The following is a 15,035-nucleotide window of genomic DNA, read 5'->3' as shown; positions in this document are numbered from 1 at the left end:
ATAATTACAACTATTCCTTTGGCTGTTCTTCTACCTCTCTCATCCTCTGCTCACCCTACCCCTGACAACTCCTCCAAATCTGCCAAGCTCTTGGCAGAATTAAGGGTGTTTTTACAAGTCCCAGTAAAATTATACAATTCTTCAGGTCGTTGCAAGCAAATGTTCAGTTCCAACATAGGACTTGAACATCCACACATAGGTGGCAAATGTCTAGTGGATAGAGGGCCAGTGGACTCGGATTTGGATCCCAGCCATGCCTCCTAATAGAATTTGTGACCTCAAGTAAGTCTCTTCACCTCTGTGAGCTTCAGTGTCTTCATCCGTGAGATGAATTTTATAATAATATCTGTTTTATCTTCCTCCCAGGGTTGCTGTGAAGACTACAAGGGATAATGGCCATGAAAGTGTTTTGTAAACTGAATTGCTATACATGATGTGAGAGGCAATCCTTGCTCAATGCAGCAAGGCATCCCGGGAGCCCTAATGTAGTGTTGCTGTGGACAACAGATTTTCTCCACCTTGCACTCACCCTGTAATATGACTCCACCTCCTGTAGTCCTACTCCTCTCTCACGGCTGTGTGGGCACCTATGGTTCCATCCACTCAGCACCTTCTGCCTTTGTAGGACCAGTGTCCTCATCTCCTTCTCTTGGGACCTTCCCTTCACCTCTACAACCTTTTGGTTCCAGAAAGAGCTACCATGTTCTCATGTGATCCGACCTCCTGGTCATAGATGATTGGTCTAAGATTGGGTACCTCACCCAAGTCAGGCCCATGAGGACCCTTCTCTAGGACTTCCCCATCCCAGGACTTTTCAGACTAAAATAGTAAAAGAAGTTCAAGATTTCTAGCTGACAGTGGAAGCTATAAGTTGTCAGTAACCATATTTCCCGCTGTGCAGAGGATGTGGTTTGTGGTGAGGAAGCGCGGAACTGCATGCAGAGAGAAGCCGAGACAAGAGATGGCCAGAGAATCCTTGCAGGGGTTGAGTCCCTGGCTCTGGCTGTTCCTGAGGTCCAGCTGCTTATCTACCTCTCCCACAAGTTGACTGTTCACTCCCTCCTTCACACCCAGTACATTTCCCCTTTGCTTGAGCTATTTTGAGTTACGTTTCTATCAATTGCAGCCAAAAGATCCAAGGCTAAGTCAAAGCCCCAGCCCCAAAGTCACCTCCTGTGTAAAGCTCTCCTTATGCCAAGGACTCTGTAGGTCTCTTTCCAGGTATGCTTCCACCATACCTGGCTCCTGCCAAGCCAAACAACAAAAAAGTATGCCTTCATGCGATTATTGCTGCTATTATTGCCTCCTACAATGGACATAGTAGAAATAACACAGGCTTTGGAGCTACACTGCTCTGGGTCTGAATCCTGTTGGTGTCATTTATTAGCTGTGTGACCTTGGAAAGGTTCCTAAATGTCTCTGGGCTGCACTTTCCTTACCTGTACAATGGGGATGTTAATGCTTTTTTTAAAGGGTTGTTGTGAGGTTTCAATAAAATACCACAGCAAAGTGATTAGCAAAGTGATTAGCAAAATGCCTGGCTCATTACATAGAGATTTTCTTTAATTTCGCCAGTTTTGCATATGAGGAGGTAAGGCTCTAAGGGATGAATAGATTTTTATATACAGAGTTCCAGTCACTGCTGGTTATTAAGGCAGGTTCTCATGCCCTTAAGGCATTGACAGAGCAGCCAGGAAGTTTCCACTCACACGTGAAAAGATACTCAACATCATTAGTCATTAGGGAAATGCAAACCAAAACCACAGTGAGATATCACTTCATACCAAGTAGGATGGCTATAATCAAAAAGATACAATGAAGGTACCATAATACGGGAGGAGAAATTGGAACCCCCTCATACACTGCCACTGCTGGTGGGAATGCGAAATGTTGTGACTCCTTTGGAAAACAGTCTGGCAGTTCCTCAAAAAGTTAAACATAGAGTTACCATATGACCCAGCAATTTCTCCTACGTATATACTGAAGAGAACGGAAAACATGTCCACATAAAAAATTGTACACAAAAGTTCATAGTAGCATTATTCATAATAGCCAAAAAGTAGAAACAACCCAAATGTCCATGAACAGATTAATGAATAAACAAAATGTACATCCTATACAATGCAATATTATTTGGCCACAGTAAGGAATGAACTCTGTGCTGCAACATGGGTGAACTTTGAAAACACTGTGTTAAGTGAAAGAAGCCAGACTCAAAGGGCCATATATTATATGATTCCATTTATATGAAATGTCCAGAATAGGCAAATCTGGAGACAGAACTAGATTCATGGTTGCCCAGATCTGGTGGAGGAGAGGGAAAGAGAGAAAAGAGAACAACTGCTAATTGGTATGAAATTTCTTTTTGGTGTGATGAAAATGGTCTAGAATTAGACAGTGGTGATGACTGCATAACTTAATGAATATATTAAAAACTACTGGATTAGACACTTTAGGTGGGTGAATTTTATGATGTGCAAATTATATCTCAATTAAAAAAAAAAAAAAGAAAGAAGGCGGTATCCAGGAAAGCCCTCTGTTAGGCAGTGCAGCTGTGACAAGCCACCCAGATGCTGTGACCTTGAACACAATGGTAGGGACAGCGTGAATAAGGGCACTGTTTACGGCACTAACCTGCTCCCAGGATAGCTGGAGGTCCCGGTGGCCCCGGGGGTCCCGGTGGCCCAGGATCACCAGGTCTTCCAAAGCCAGGTGGCCCAGGCAGACCAGGAGCACCTGGGGGTCCTTGGGGCCCAACGACTGTCTCCCCTTTCTGGCCCTGTCAAGGCAAGCACACCATAACAGAGAGAAAGCATCATTCATCACTAGAAGTCCCACCTAGTCTTTTTATGAGAATATTTAAAAGAAATCAATAAACACCAGCTATTGTTATTACCATCCTCAATCCTGGGCACAATTCAAGGTGGGGTAAGGCCTCCAAGATGGCAGTCCAGTCATTATGTTGAATGACTCTACAGAGAACCCCAGAGAGCCCTGGAGGCAGAAGGGACCTTGGAGATCATCTAGTCTAGCCTTTGCATTTCACAGATGGAGACACTGAAGCCCAGAGAAGTGAAAGGACTTGCCCAGGATCATGAAGCAAATTAGAGGCAGAGCTAGAGGCAGAACTCTGATCTCTGGCTTTTCTGGTTCTACCCTCATGGTGAGCTCTGGGACCAAAAGTCAATGATCTGGTCATATTCTTGTTGGGGGCACAGCTTGACTTTCTCTCCTTTCACCTGGAAAAATCTCTCATCCTAGGAAAACCACATCTATCTAGGAGCTCCTTTGATAAAATTTCAGAAGAATCAAATAGCTCCTCTAAGAATATCTCCCTTACCTTCCATTCTGCTTCTGTTTTCTGATGCATTCACCATTAATCATTCTTTGTGTGGAGTGAATTTTCCACCAATGTCATGAATAAGGCAGTGTGACTAATGGCCTGGAAGTTACCTACCTTCATGTGGCCTTGGCCAGCTACCTTCTCTCCAGGGACCTCAGCCAACCCACCCATCAATCAACAAGGATGGGGAAAGAGCTGGCTGATCCCCAAGATCTGCCTCCAGCTTATAGTACAATGACTAGCCCTAACTGCCTAGTCCCATTGGGGGCTTCTGGGAAAGCTGTAAGTCTTTGGGGAAGATGACTTGGGGGGTCTCTACTCACAGCCAGGCCTGGATTTCCGGGAAGGCCTGGAGGCCCAGACATAAGGAAGCTGTCATTAATGTCTCCTTTTTCTCCTTTTTCACCTTTGAACCCCTTGTCTCCATTCTCCCCCTGGAAGCAGAGAACATAGGAATATTTCAGTAAGAGTGGGATGAACTCAGTCTCTGACATAAACCAAAACATGAAAAACACAGGCCAAATATTGGTAGAGAAATACTCACCTTCAAGTTGTTCAGAAAGTGTCTCAGGTAAGCTAGATCAAGTGGAGGACCTGAAAAAGAAATGCTTCGTAAAATTCACAATTGTAATTTCAGAAATTTTAAAATAAAAGTCTCTAAGTTGGCAACCACAGTTACATCTTAGTGGATGTGACCCCGCACTGGGTTGGCTAACAGAGTCTGCTTGGAAGCAGAAACAGGTGCTACTGTGGGCCCATCAACCCAGACACTGTGGGATCCCAGGTAGGTCCCTGGCCTTCTTTGGACCTTGTTTTGCATATAAAAGATGAATGATTGGATTTTCTGGTCTCTCTTGACAATGTTCCATATTGGACATGCCAGGCCTATGCTTGGTTTTCACTAGAAACCAGTGGAGCCTGTGGTCAGGGTGGAATGTCATTAGTCTTACCCTCTGGCTAGGTCACACTTCTCAGTTGCATTTGTTCTCAGGAGCAAAAAATGAAAGGCAAGATTGAGAACAAGAGCTGGAATACCTGGTGGTCCTTGGGCTCCCTGGTCACCTTTTTCTCCCTTTGAGCCAGGAAGACCCCAGGATCCTTTCTCTCCTTTAACACCTGCCACCAAACACATACACGTTAAAAAAAAAAAGGAAAATCACCTTCTTTCTATATAAAACCTTTCTGAGTGAGATAGGTTTTCAAACCAAGCTCATTTAGCAAAGTCCACTCAAACAAAGCCCTCCTGAGAAATCAGCAAGTGTAAAATCATAAAGAGGGCAGAGGTAGATGCTTCAGACACATTCTCAACCTTGAAAAGCTCAGTCTACTGGGAGACAGACACAGCTCACAGTAACGCAAGGCAAGATGAAATATGTGCTCTCACTGAGGTTCCAGCAGCACATCCCGGGAGTGCAGCAGAGGCTGCAGCTAACCCTGGCTTGGACAGTGCCACAAATGAAGACAGAGACTCAGCACCATGTCAATCTTCCAGACTCATCTCATCTAGGCCTGTGCAGCGTGGGAGTGTGAGGGAAGGAGAGGGCTCTCCCAAGAGTGCCCGCACAGGACAAACAAGGGCACTAAGTTTTCTACGTACAAAGTTGTGAGAATGCCTACCATGCAGTGTTGTACATCCCCACAGGACTAGTGAGAAACACCGTTGCTGCAGAACTGGCATTCCATCCCCACCTTTCCCCTCAACTCTTTATGTGGCAGGGGGTATGGAAGAAAGCCTTTTGGGAGATCACTGCTTGGGAAGGGAAGTGGTTCCCTTTCCCCACCTGGATGGGTAGGGTGGACGCTAGGTCTTTGAATTCCTCGTTCCCAAGAGGTGTGACAGATCAACCCACCAATGCTCTTGAGCCTAGAGATGGGGCCACAAAGTGTAGATGAGGGTAGGGGCTCAGGCTTTCTCAATGAAGGGGAGGGAATATGAGCATCACAGGCATGATGGTGTCAATAGAGGGTCAGTAGGGAGCGGCAACTACATCTATCGAGGCCTCTCCAACCCTGGGAATGCTGTGTGAGACCAATGACCTGTGCAGTGGGGCCCATGGGGCCTCCTTCACCCACACTGAGCCCACAGACAGCAGTGATCAGAAGAGAAGACAGCAAGTGCACCAGCACCAACTGGAGCAGTAGTAGCTGCACACAGTAAGCAGGATGATTGCTCACTAGGAGCTGTCACATCCAGAAAGATCTGTTCCCTCCCCCTCCTTCCAGGGGAGGCTCACAGGGAAGAGGAACAATTGGGGATCTGAGAAAACAAATCCAGCTCCATCCCCTGCTCCCTAAGGTCCACCTTGCACCAGGGGAAAGGGGAGCCTTGAACTGAATCTAAGCATAGAGTTTGGAAACAGGCTGGGCTTGGTAAGCAGAAGTGACAGAAAAATCACGGGGCCAGATATCATCAGGGAGACCACCACCTGGTGGGCCGGGGTGATGCAGCCAAGCTGAAGGTAAATATTGAAGGAAAAAGACCTTCCCCTATTTAAACCCCAAGTGGCGTGACAGGGTGTGTGAGGACTGGGGGACCAGAGTGACTGCTCACCTGCAGGCCCCGTCCCCTGGCCTGTCCCTCTCTGATGTGCCATAGCAAAGCTCCTGCATGTGGCTATGAACATGCTGAAATTTACTAATCAAACCCTCTGAGCCAGCATTTCTCACACTTTGCTGTGCACACACCTTACCCGGGAGATGGTTAAAACACGGGTTCTGATTCAGCAGGTCTAGGGTGGGACCTGAAGCTCTGCATTTCTAACAAGCTCCCAGGAGATGCTTATAAAGTTGCATGGACACTGAGGCAAGGGTCTCCTGAGCTCCCATGGCCCTTCCCTGATCGGCTCTTGGTATACTACACTATAATTGTTTTTAAAGTAGTTTCACTTAGGAGGTTCCAAGAGTCTGAGAGGCAGGAACAGCGCTTCCCAGGCTCTTGGAATCTGCCTCAGCCCAGTGTGGATCATACCAAGTAAGGAATAGGCATCAGTGAATGTTTTATGAACAAATGAACAACTGAAAGAACAGAGTGCTTGTTGTCAACTAGGAGGCTCAGCTAAGATGAGCAGAATAGACACATGTGTGACCAAACCAAAGAGAGGTGCACAGCCCCACAGCCTTGGCTCAGCTGCCACCCCCAACCCTACAGCATCCAGTTAGACCTTCCTGACCACCTAGTCTGTGCCCAGCACTGGGCAAAGGAAAATCATCTTCCTCAAGGAGATGTCCCAGAGAAACAAATGATGAAGAAGGGAGTGTATACCGTGAAAAGTGATGAGCTCTGGACTCCCAGGATGAGCAGTATCAACCTGGAAAGAGAGGAAGGCCAGGTTAGGCACTGCAAGCTCTGCCCTGGTGTTTGCAGAAACAGGCAGCCACTGTCCCGGGGGCATGTGACAAAAGAGGCAATGCCACAGAGTCAGGTCTTCCTTTGGCTCTGGAGTCCCCCAAAACCCTGAGTCCCCAGGAGCTGTCAATGCACAGACATCCCAGGCTTTAAACTGGGAGACCCATGAATGTAGTTGAGCTGGGGAGACAGAGCTGAGGCCTAATGGCCAAAAAACTCAGCCATAAGGAAGCCCAAAGCTTTAAGACAACAAATCGTGGCAGTGGTGGTTTGGCCAACTGTGAACATTCTTGTCTTCCTTTCTTATCGGTTGGGATTGACTCATGTGTAAGGTCAAGCATCCGAGCAAGTGACGTGCCCAACCGTGAAACTGGGTCAGCCATTAGCTTAGCTATTGCATCTAATCAAAGATGAGCATCATGGGCAGGTAATTAGCAAAGGGGGTTATCATTAGATTGGGGGGTGGCTATTCTGGACACCTCATTAAGTTTCAGGGGTCTGGAGTCCAGGCTGTTCTGGATAATATTCCTTCCCAGTTTTCCCCAGATTCCTGCATTTCCTTCTCTATTAAGACAAAGCCACTTGAAACCTGGCTTCTTCCCAATTGATGTGTAGAATCAAAGTCATCCATATGGTGCCAAAATCCTTCTGTGCTTATGGGTGGAGGGTCACAAGCTGCTCAGGGGCCACCGAGAAAAGATGGGAGTGGGGAGGAAATCTACCAGGAAAAACATTTCTAAGTTATGGATGAAGGTTGCAGCTCCAAGCTGTTATCTTGCAGGCTATGCTGATAAAGTTTCTCCACTACAGACATGAGCTGTAAATGATTAGGGTGTTGGAAGGAGCCGAAACTAGAAGGGGCTCATGAAATGCTGGCTGTAAGAGGAAGCATTTCCATTTCAAAATGTCCATTTTGAGAGTTGGACAAGAAACGTCCATGACCCAGCTCCTATAGTATCTAGCCAGGCAATATGAAGTAAAAAATCTTACTAAAAATGCTTTGAGCCTATCTTTTCCTTCTTTTAGGTATCCCCACGACCCCCAAAGGCCATGGTTACTCCAAGAGGTCCTGGTGCAGGTCATAATAATTGCAGTAGCATTTTTACAGCACTCTAAAATTTGTCAAGTGCTGTTCTGTGGCTGGCTCATTTAAGGTCTGAAATCATGTTAGTTGCGAAAGGCTTCTGTACTAACTCACTGTGTGACCTGGGGCCAGCCTTTTGCTTCTCTGGGCTGTGTGGTCTCTCCTGTGTGATAAGGAGGTGGGATGCAGCGACTGCCCAGGAAGGTCACTCCAGCACTGAGATTTTATGTTTCTCTTCAGGCCATGGATATAAAAACATACTGGGTTGCTATTGTCTCCATGTAGAGCCTGGAGCCCCTTAGTCACCTGACATAGGTGGGTCCTGCCCTCTAGGCCAGAGTTCCCAGGCCCTGAGCTGCAGACTTGGATGCCTCAACGTTTAGACTTAGCTAGATGTCTGGGCAAATACGCAGCCAAACTGCGTCATCTTGAAGGCTCTGACCCAAGCCTTAGCATCACCTCCAACAGGGATCAATTATGAACTCACCTCAAAGAATATTTCTAAATTGTAATTTGCAAGCTCCTGAGAGCAGAGGCCACATCCGTCTAGTTCACCCTTGTGTCCCCAGGGCCTGGCAGAGTACTTGGCACTGCATAAGTGCTCAATAAATGTTTGTTGAATGAATGAGAGAATGATTATGCATGGTTCTGTGACTAATGCCTGTACACAAGGCCCACCCTCTCCACTGGGTTTTCTCACAGAAATCTGACTCTCTTCCTGTGGGTAAGAAATCAGGGACAGAGCTGCTCAATGGCTGGGGGGCCGGGCAAGTGTCTGACCCCTCAGAATCCCAGTGTCTGCACCTGCTGCCTGGTGGTTAGGAGACATGAGTTATGGTCCCAGCTCAGTCAAGTCCCATGACCTTGGACAAGCCAGTGAGCTTCTCTGAGTCACAGTTTGTTTCATTATCATAAAGTGGGAGAGATCAGCCCTGCCTGTCAGTGTTGTGTGCTGTGCAGTGATGTGATCACTGCGAAAGGGCAGCATAGTCAGCTACAGATTTTAGCCCAAAGTTCTCAATGCAAAGATCATGGGTTGGCATGGATTGTCTTCTCATCTATGTTTTCTAAGGGGTCTATTTTTCCCAATTTTATACTACTCCAAGCATGAAGCTAATGTGGTCGCAATAACAAAAGACACTGCTTTTTAGATTGTATGAAAAGAAGCACCTCACTGTGTGTGCACCCTTAGAAGATCCAGTATATTTCATTGCCACGATCTGTTATCTAAAAGCTTCTAGTCACTTGAGGGTCTACACTTAGGGGATAGAAGACATCAGAGAGGACATTTGAGGATAGAAAGGGCCTAAGACAAAGGCTGACCTTTTTCTCTGAGTTGCTATCTATGCCAAAGCCTGCTCTTTAAGGCAGTGATTGCTACTTACTGGCATTTTGCAGTGTGGTCGGATGGGTATTGGGAAAATGGCCTGTGGGTATTGAGAACAAGAGAGGTGAGGTCAACAGGACACCTGACTCCAGCTTAGGCCAATCGGGAAGGTCTTCCCACTGCATGCCAACTTACTCCTTTGATGTTAATCACAGCTCCAGGTGGCCCAGGGGGGCCTGGAGGGCCAGGTAAGCCAGGTGGGCCCTGAAGGAAGAAAAAAAGGCCATTCCATTAGTTCAGGTTGTTGTGAGTGCAGGGGCAGCCACAGGACACTTCCTCCAGGGGAAGGAAAGGAGGGTCTGCTGAAGCCAACCAACTTCTCTCTCAGGTTGCTCAGGGAGCCACAGAGCACTTCTATGTCCCCCGCCTCACTGTATCTTCACAACAAACCATAGGGAAGATGGCAGGGCAACAAGTATTGTCTCTGGTTAACAGATGCAGCTAATGAGGCCCAGAGAGGGGAGGTGACCTGCTCAAGACCACACAGCAACTTACAGCAGAACTGAGATTGCAACTCAGATTCTGACTCCCCGTTGATACTGAGCCTAAGGCCTCCCTATCAGTGCATTCCCAGTATAGGGGTGGGAATGGACTGCAGGGGTCCCTCATGTGATATATTGCCAGAGGAAATGTGTCTCAGAAATGCAAGCATAAATGCAAAACTCTTGTTAGATAGCACAGTCATTTTCAAAGTGAGGCCAGCTTGGCCTTAATATCATGCAACAGTTTCTCCTCTAAGCCTAGAGGCAGGAGCTTGAAGCAGGAGAGGTGAGGCTCTGAGGGCAGGCATGAAGAGTTTAGCCCATGCGGAAAGTGTATTGATCACTCTAAATGAAGGCATCAGTGTCTGGTTTACCTGCCAGTTCCAGTGGGCTTGGTGAGTGAGAGTCAACCCCTAATGCTTCAGGAAAATAGTATTTCTGGATTTCTGGGCATACAAAGCAAAAGCAGTGTGGCACAAACAGAAGCAGCAATAGACTTAGAGCTGTGTTTACATCTTGGTTTGGGGATTATTAGCTGGGTCACCTTGGGTGGGTGCCTTGACTTCTAGAGGCCCCGGTATCCTCTTATGTAAAACAAGATCCCTGCATAGTGTCTCATGCAACAGTTATCACCAAGACTAAATGAGAAACTCTCCTTAAAAGCACTTTGCACAGTGTCTGGTACATAGCAGCTGCTGAATAAACTTTGGGTTTTTTCTTCTAGACCAGGGTCCCTGCTGCTGCCCAGTGTTTGCCAACCTGGGAGGCCCCACCTAAGTAGCTGATCTGCCTTTGATACTGACATCCAGCACTCACTGAGCCCCTAGTGATGTGAGCGATTCCTGGGACTGTGTAAAGGAGGGGAGAGGTGACACTACCCTAGAGTTAGAGGCCCTGGGATTCGGAACCACATTTTCTGAGCATGACCAGATCCCCTTCTCCCCTACTCCCTCTGCGTCCCACACAAGAAAGTCTATTCTCCACTAAGGTGTTTTAGGTGGCAGGACCCTCCTGAGAGAGAGCTGAAGGACAGGGCTGGGTGGGAGGACCTTTGGCAGTGGCAGTGAAGGAAGAAGAACAACATTCCTGAACATTCAGTCCACAGGCCCTGCTCTGTGGACCCCGCACTCTCTCACCCTCTCTGGACACCAACCTCCGGCTCCATCCCCAGGGTGACTCACCTGCATAATGACCCCTGGATCTCCTTTAGCACCCTTGAGACCATTCAATCCTGGGCGACCCTGGAACCCACAGCAGACACCTCAGTAAACCCTCCACCCACAGACCAGCCTGGCCCATGTGTCCTCCCCCTCCAGCCTGTCCAATGAACACTGATACCTACAGGTCGCCCGGGGAGGCCAAATTCTCCTTTATGTCCTGGTGGTCCTTTGGGCCCCTAGAGGCAAAACAAATGCCAGATTAGAAAAGAACAGAAAGTCTGGGTTCAGGGAAATGAGGAGTGCAAGCCCGCTTTTGCAGGCAGTGGTGACGATGATCCACTGACAGGAGGAAGGAGGGCAGGGAGCCCGGTAGAAGCCCCTGCCTGCGGCCTCCTTGTCTCCAGCCTCTCCGCTCTCAGCTAGAAGCACCTGCTCAACCCACACCATCCCCTGCTTTCCTGCAGGCTCCAACCCACCCCAGACTCTGGACCCAGCCCCTCGCAGTCAGAGTTAACTAAGGAGCAAGAGGTCAGTAGCTCAGGGCCTCAGCTCCCTGGTAGCCAGGTGCTGGGCCAGCCCAGAATACGGACCTCTGCCCTAGGTCTTATGTCCCAGGGCTTACTGCATCCCCCATTCTGAATAACGCAGCCCTGCCTCGCCCCTCAGGCCAGCCTGGCCTGATAACCCACTCTAGGATTTGGTTCCTTCCTTGCTCTAACCTGCCCCTAGGAATCAGAGTCTTGGTCTGACACCCCAGTCATCCAGCTGAGTTCCAGACCATGGGCCCTATTTTAGTGCTGGCTTTCCAGGACCACAGGCTTCTAGAGCCACTGTTCTGTTGCAACCTTCAGGAACCCTCCTGTCTTCTAGTGTCTGGGATGCAAACTACTTCGTTGACAGACAATACCACTGGTGATGTACGTCTTCCTAGAACACATTCTGCCCTCGGTCTGCGCCTTTCCAACCCTGTAGCTGGGTCTGCTGTGTCTCCCAGAAGAATGACTGGTTTAAGCCTGGGGCACTCCAAGTCCCTTTTCCTCCTACCATTAACATACATAGCCATGCTCTGAAAAATGGCAAATAAAAACTGAGTTGAAACAGGGTCAATACGTAAAGTACCTAGTCTGTATTACTCTTAGGGAAAGAAAAGCAAAGACAGATAGGGTTGACAGGGCACAGGCCACTTGGTTGGTATGTTCTAGTGCAACACTTCCTGGTATGGTTTGGCTTTGTGTGCCCACCCAAATCTCTTCTTGAATTGTAATTCCATAACCCCCGCATGTCATGGGAGGGACGTGGTGGGAGGTAATTGAATCATGGAGGCAGTTTCCCCCATGCTGTTCTCATAACAGTGAATGAGTTCTCCCTAGATCTGATGGTTTTGTAAGTGTCTGGCATTTCCCCTGCTGGCACTTATTCTCTCTCCTGCTGCCCTGTGGTGAGATGCCTCCCACCACAATTGTAAGTTTCCTGAGGCCTCCTAGCCGTGAGGAACTAGGAGTCAATTAAACCTCTTTTCTTTATAAATTATCCAGTCTCGGTATTTCTTCATAGCAGCATGAGAATGGACTAATACACTTCCCAAACCTCAATGTGTGTTAAGAATCACCTGGATCTTGTTAAAAATGCAGATCCAGTATGTCTTGGGTGGGGGCCTGAGGTTCTACAGTTCTAAGAAGCTCCCAGGTGATGTCAGTGATGCTGGTGCATGGTCTACACTTTGTGTAACATGACACCAGTGAATTTGAGAAGGAGTTATAAGCTACACTGGTCACTAGGGCCACAGCTAGCCCATACAGCACCTTCATGCAAATTAGAAGAAGGTGCCACTTACTGCCTGTGTTTGGCAAGCTGTGTCTAAGCTGGGCTTCAGTAGGAACCACCGCCATGGCGTCTGCAGCAGCCTGCTGGCCCTCACCACTAACTATTTGTATTTTCCACAGTATTGGAGGTTAGTAGGTGGTTAACCAGTAGTTAACACAAGAATCTCTCAGTCTGTCTTAGCCGCCTGACTTTGGGTGTCCACTCTTCCTAATTTCAGGGACCAAAGGCTTCAGAAGGTCTTTTGAAGGATTCACCTCGAAAGTTACAGGCCATTCTTCAAGGATACAAGTCTGTCACAGAAATGTGAGGTCCTTTCTCCCCACACCTGAGATCCAAATTCAACCAAACAAATCTGTATACAATTCTCTAGCCCAAAATGTTTTAAATGTTCAATGTTTCAAATGTTCATTAGAGGCAGTGAGGTTCATTTGAGAATAGACTGGACCCAAAGCCTGACTGGCTGGCCTCAAATCCCCACTCTGCCACTTACAAGCTGTGTCACATGGGCAGGTTACTTAACCTCCTTGGGCCTTAGTTTCCTCATCTATAAAATGGGGATTCTGAGAGTCACTTCTTGGGGTTGTGAAGATGAAATGAGATGACCTATGTGAAGCATCAGTACAGTCTGACCCATAGAGAATGTTCTACACAGGGAAGTAAGTTTAGGGTTCACCCTTGAGAGAAATGGTGAGAGCTGCTCAGAAGCCCAGATGGGTTATGGATTCCCAGAGCCGTAAGGCCAGAAGGGCCCTAATATCATTTAGTACTAATTCAGTCTCTTCAATGCACAGATGAGAAAACAGGAGCCCAGAGAGAGAAGAGGGCTTGCACAAGGTCTCACAGCAAATGAGTGGCATATTCACAATCAGAATCAAAAATCCCAGAGAGGTTTTGTGGGGTTCCTTTGACGGTTTCCTGGGAAATTGGTCATCTTTAGCTGGCAAGTTCTGTGGTATAACTGCAAGTGCACCTCTCTTTGCTGGACACACAGCTAAACTACATTCTGAGGCCACAAGCATCTGGGTTTTGGCTTACGGAATGTGCCAGAAGTGATGTTATTATCTTCCACAATCTCTTACCCCTCCCCAACTTCAGCCTGCCAGCTCCTGTGCGACCTTGAATCCACAAGATGGCAGAGTCACAGAATGGAAGCATCCTGGATCCCTGAGTCACTTCTTGGAGGAGAGATGCCAAGCTGAGAACAACCACAGTGGACTTTGCAAGAGGGAGAAATAAACTGCTATCGTGTTAAATCACTGAAAAGTTTATTTAATTGTAGTTAGCCTTACCCTAGTATATGCACATTTTGCCACATCTTTGAATTTTCATAACTGGGACAACTAAATCCAACCAAATCAAAGTATGAAAAATGCTTCAAACCCCAGTCCAGATCCAGCTGAGAGACGCTCTGACTTACCATTGGTCCTGGGGCTCCGTGCATTCCAGGTTCACCCTAAAACAGGAAGATATGTACTTGTCACTGTTTGGGACAGAAACAAAGATGCAAAGCTGGGGCAGATATGTGCCTGCAGGGTCTGGTGACTTAATTACCTTTTTCCCCATCAGCCTTTCCAGAGGAATGTCCCCTGTCAGGATGGCACCCGGCTCTCCCTTCTCGCCCTGCAATTCAGAGAACATCTCAATGAAGTCAGGACTCCTTCTTGCCACTTTGTCCAGAGAGTTTTGTATAGAGACTCCTCCTTGCCACCTTGTACAGATACCTCTGAGTCCTGCAGCCATGATTTATTTCTCTTGCCTTCATCCTACTTGAAACCCCACTGCTCCAAAATTACCTCGTACTAGAGTATTGCAACAGCCTCCTAAATGAATGAATGTTCTCTCAGCCATTCCCCTCTATGCACCATCAGAGTTACTGTCCGAAGGCACAGGACAGTCCTGTCTTCCATGCCCCTTCAGGGCTCCCACTGATAACAGATTTGCATCCTCACTCTCAACCCTCCAGGATCCAGCCCCAGTGTGGTCCTGTCTATCTCCTGCCACATGGTGCCCTCAAGGAATCTCTGGCTCCCAATGTATTTGACAGCTTGCTTTCCTAGCAACTCAACGTGAGATCTGTTCCCACCAAGAATACTTATTCTTGTTAAAACACCTGAAATTAGGAAAGAGATGATGGTATAAAAACTAGAGGCCTCTGTCAACATGAAGGCCTTATGTCTCCATACGCAACGTTGCCTCCAAACTCTAAACTCCTGTGTAAACACTTACTTAGTTAGGCAAAGCTATCCCAGACGTTGGGAATGAGTGATGGGTAGACTGGTGGCAAGAACACAGGATCCTGCCCCCAATCCTGTCCTCAGCAGAGCCATCTACTATGCTAGAGGCTGCTGAGAAGATGCTTGTCCAGAGAACAAGGCCAGGTGCCAAAACCTTCTATCTGACTCTGAGGCT

At 47.7% G+C, this 15,035-nt stretch overlaps 1 protein-coding gene across 2 annotated transcripts in view; it reads right to left on the bottom strand.

Annotated features, from left to right (window-relative positions):
* The window catches only part of COL15A1 (collagen type XV alpha 1 chain), a 127,546-nt gene that overhangs the window by 11,770 nt on the left and 100,741 nt on the right, over positions 1-15,035 (bottom strand). For both annotated transcript variants that reach the window (XM_054501944.2, XM_063649756.1), the window contains 11 exons: positions 14,178-14,246; positions 14,044-14,079; positions 10,985-11,038; positions 10,824-10,883; positions 9,296-9,364; positions 9,159-9,200; positions 6,606-6,651; positions 4,379-4,459; positions 3,888-3,937; positions 3,667-3,777; positions 2,635-2,779 (listed from right to left, as the gene is read on the bottom strand). In XM_054501944.2, coding sequence (XP_054357919.1) covers positions 2,635-2,779; positions 3,667-3,777; positions 3,888-3,937; positions 4,379-4,459; positions 6,606-6,651; positions 9,159-9,200; positions 9,296-9,364; positions 10,824-10,883; positions 10,985-11,038; positions 14,044-14,079; positions 14,178-14,246 — 763 coding nt within the window. The remainder of the gene's footprint in view (positions 1-2,634; positions 2,780-3,666; positions 3,778-3,887; positions 3,938-4,378; positions 4,460-6,605; positions 6,652-9,158; positions 9,201-9,295; positions 9,365-10,823; positions 10,884-10,984; positions 11,039-14,043; positions 14,080-14,177; positions 14,247-15,035) is intronic.

Source organism: Pongo pygmaeus, chromosome 13, assembly GCF_028885625.2.
Source record: "Pongo pygmaeus isolate AG05252 chromosome 13, NHGRI_mPonPyg2-v2.0_pri, whole genome shotgun sequence".
Classification (NCBI taxonomy): Eukaryota; Metazoa; Chordata; class Mammalia; order Primates; family Hominidae; genus Pongo; species Pongo pygmaeus.
This window is presented reverse-complemented; position numbering and strand designations above follow the sequence as displayed.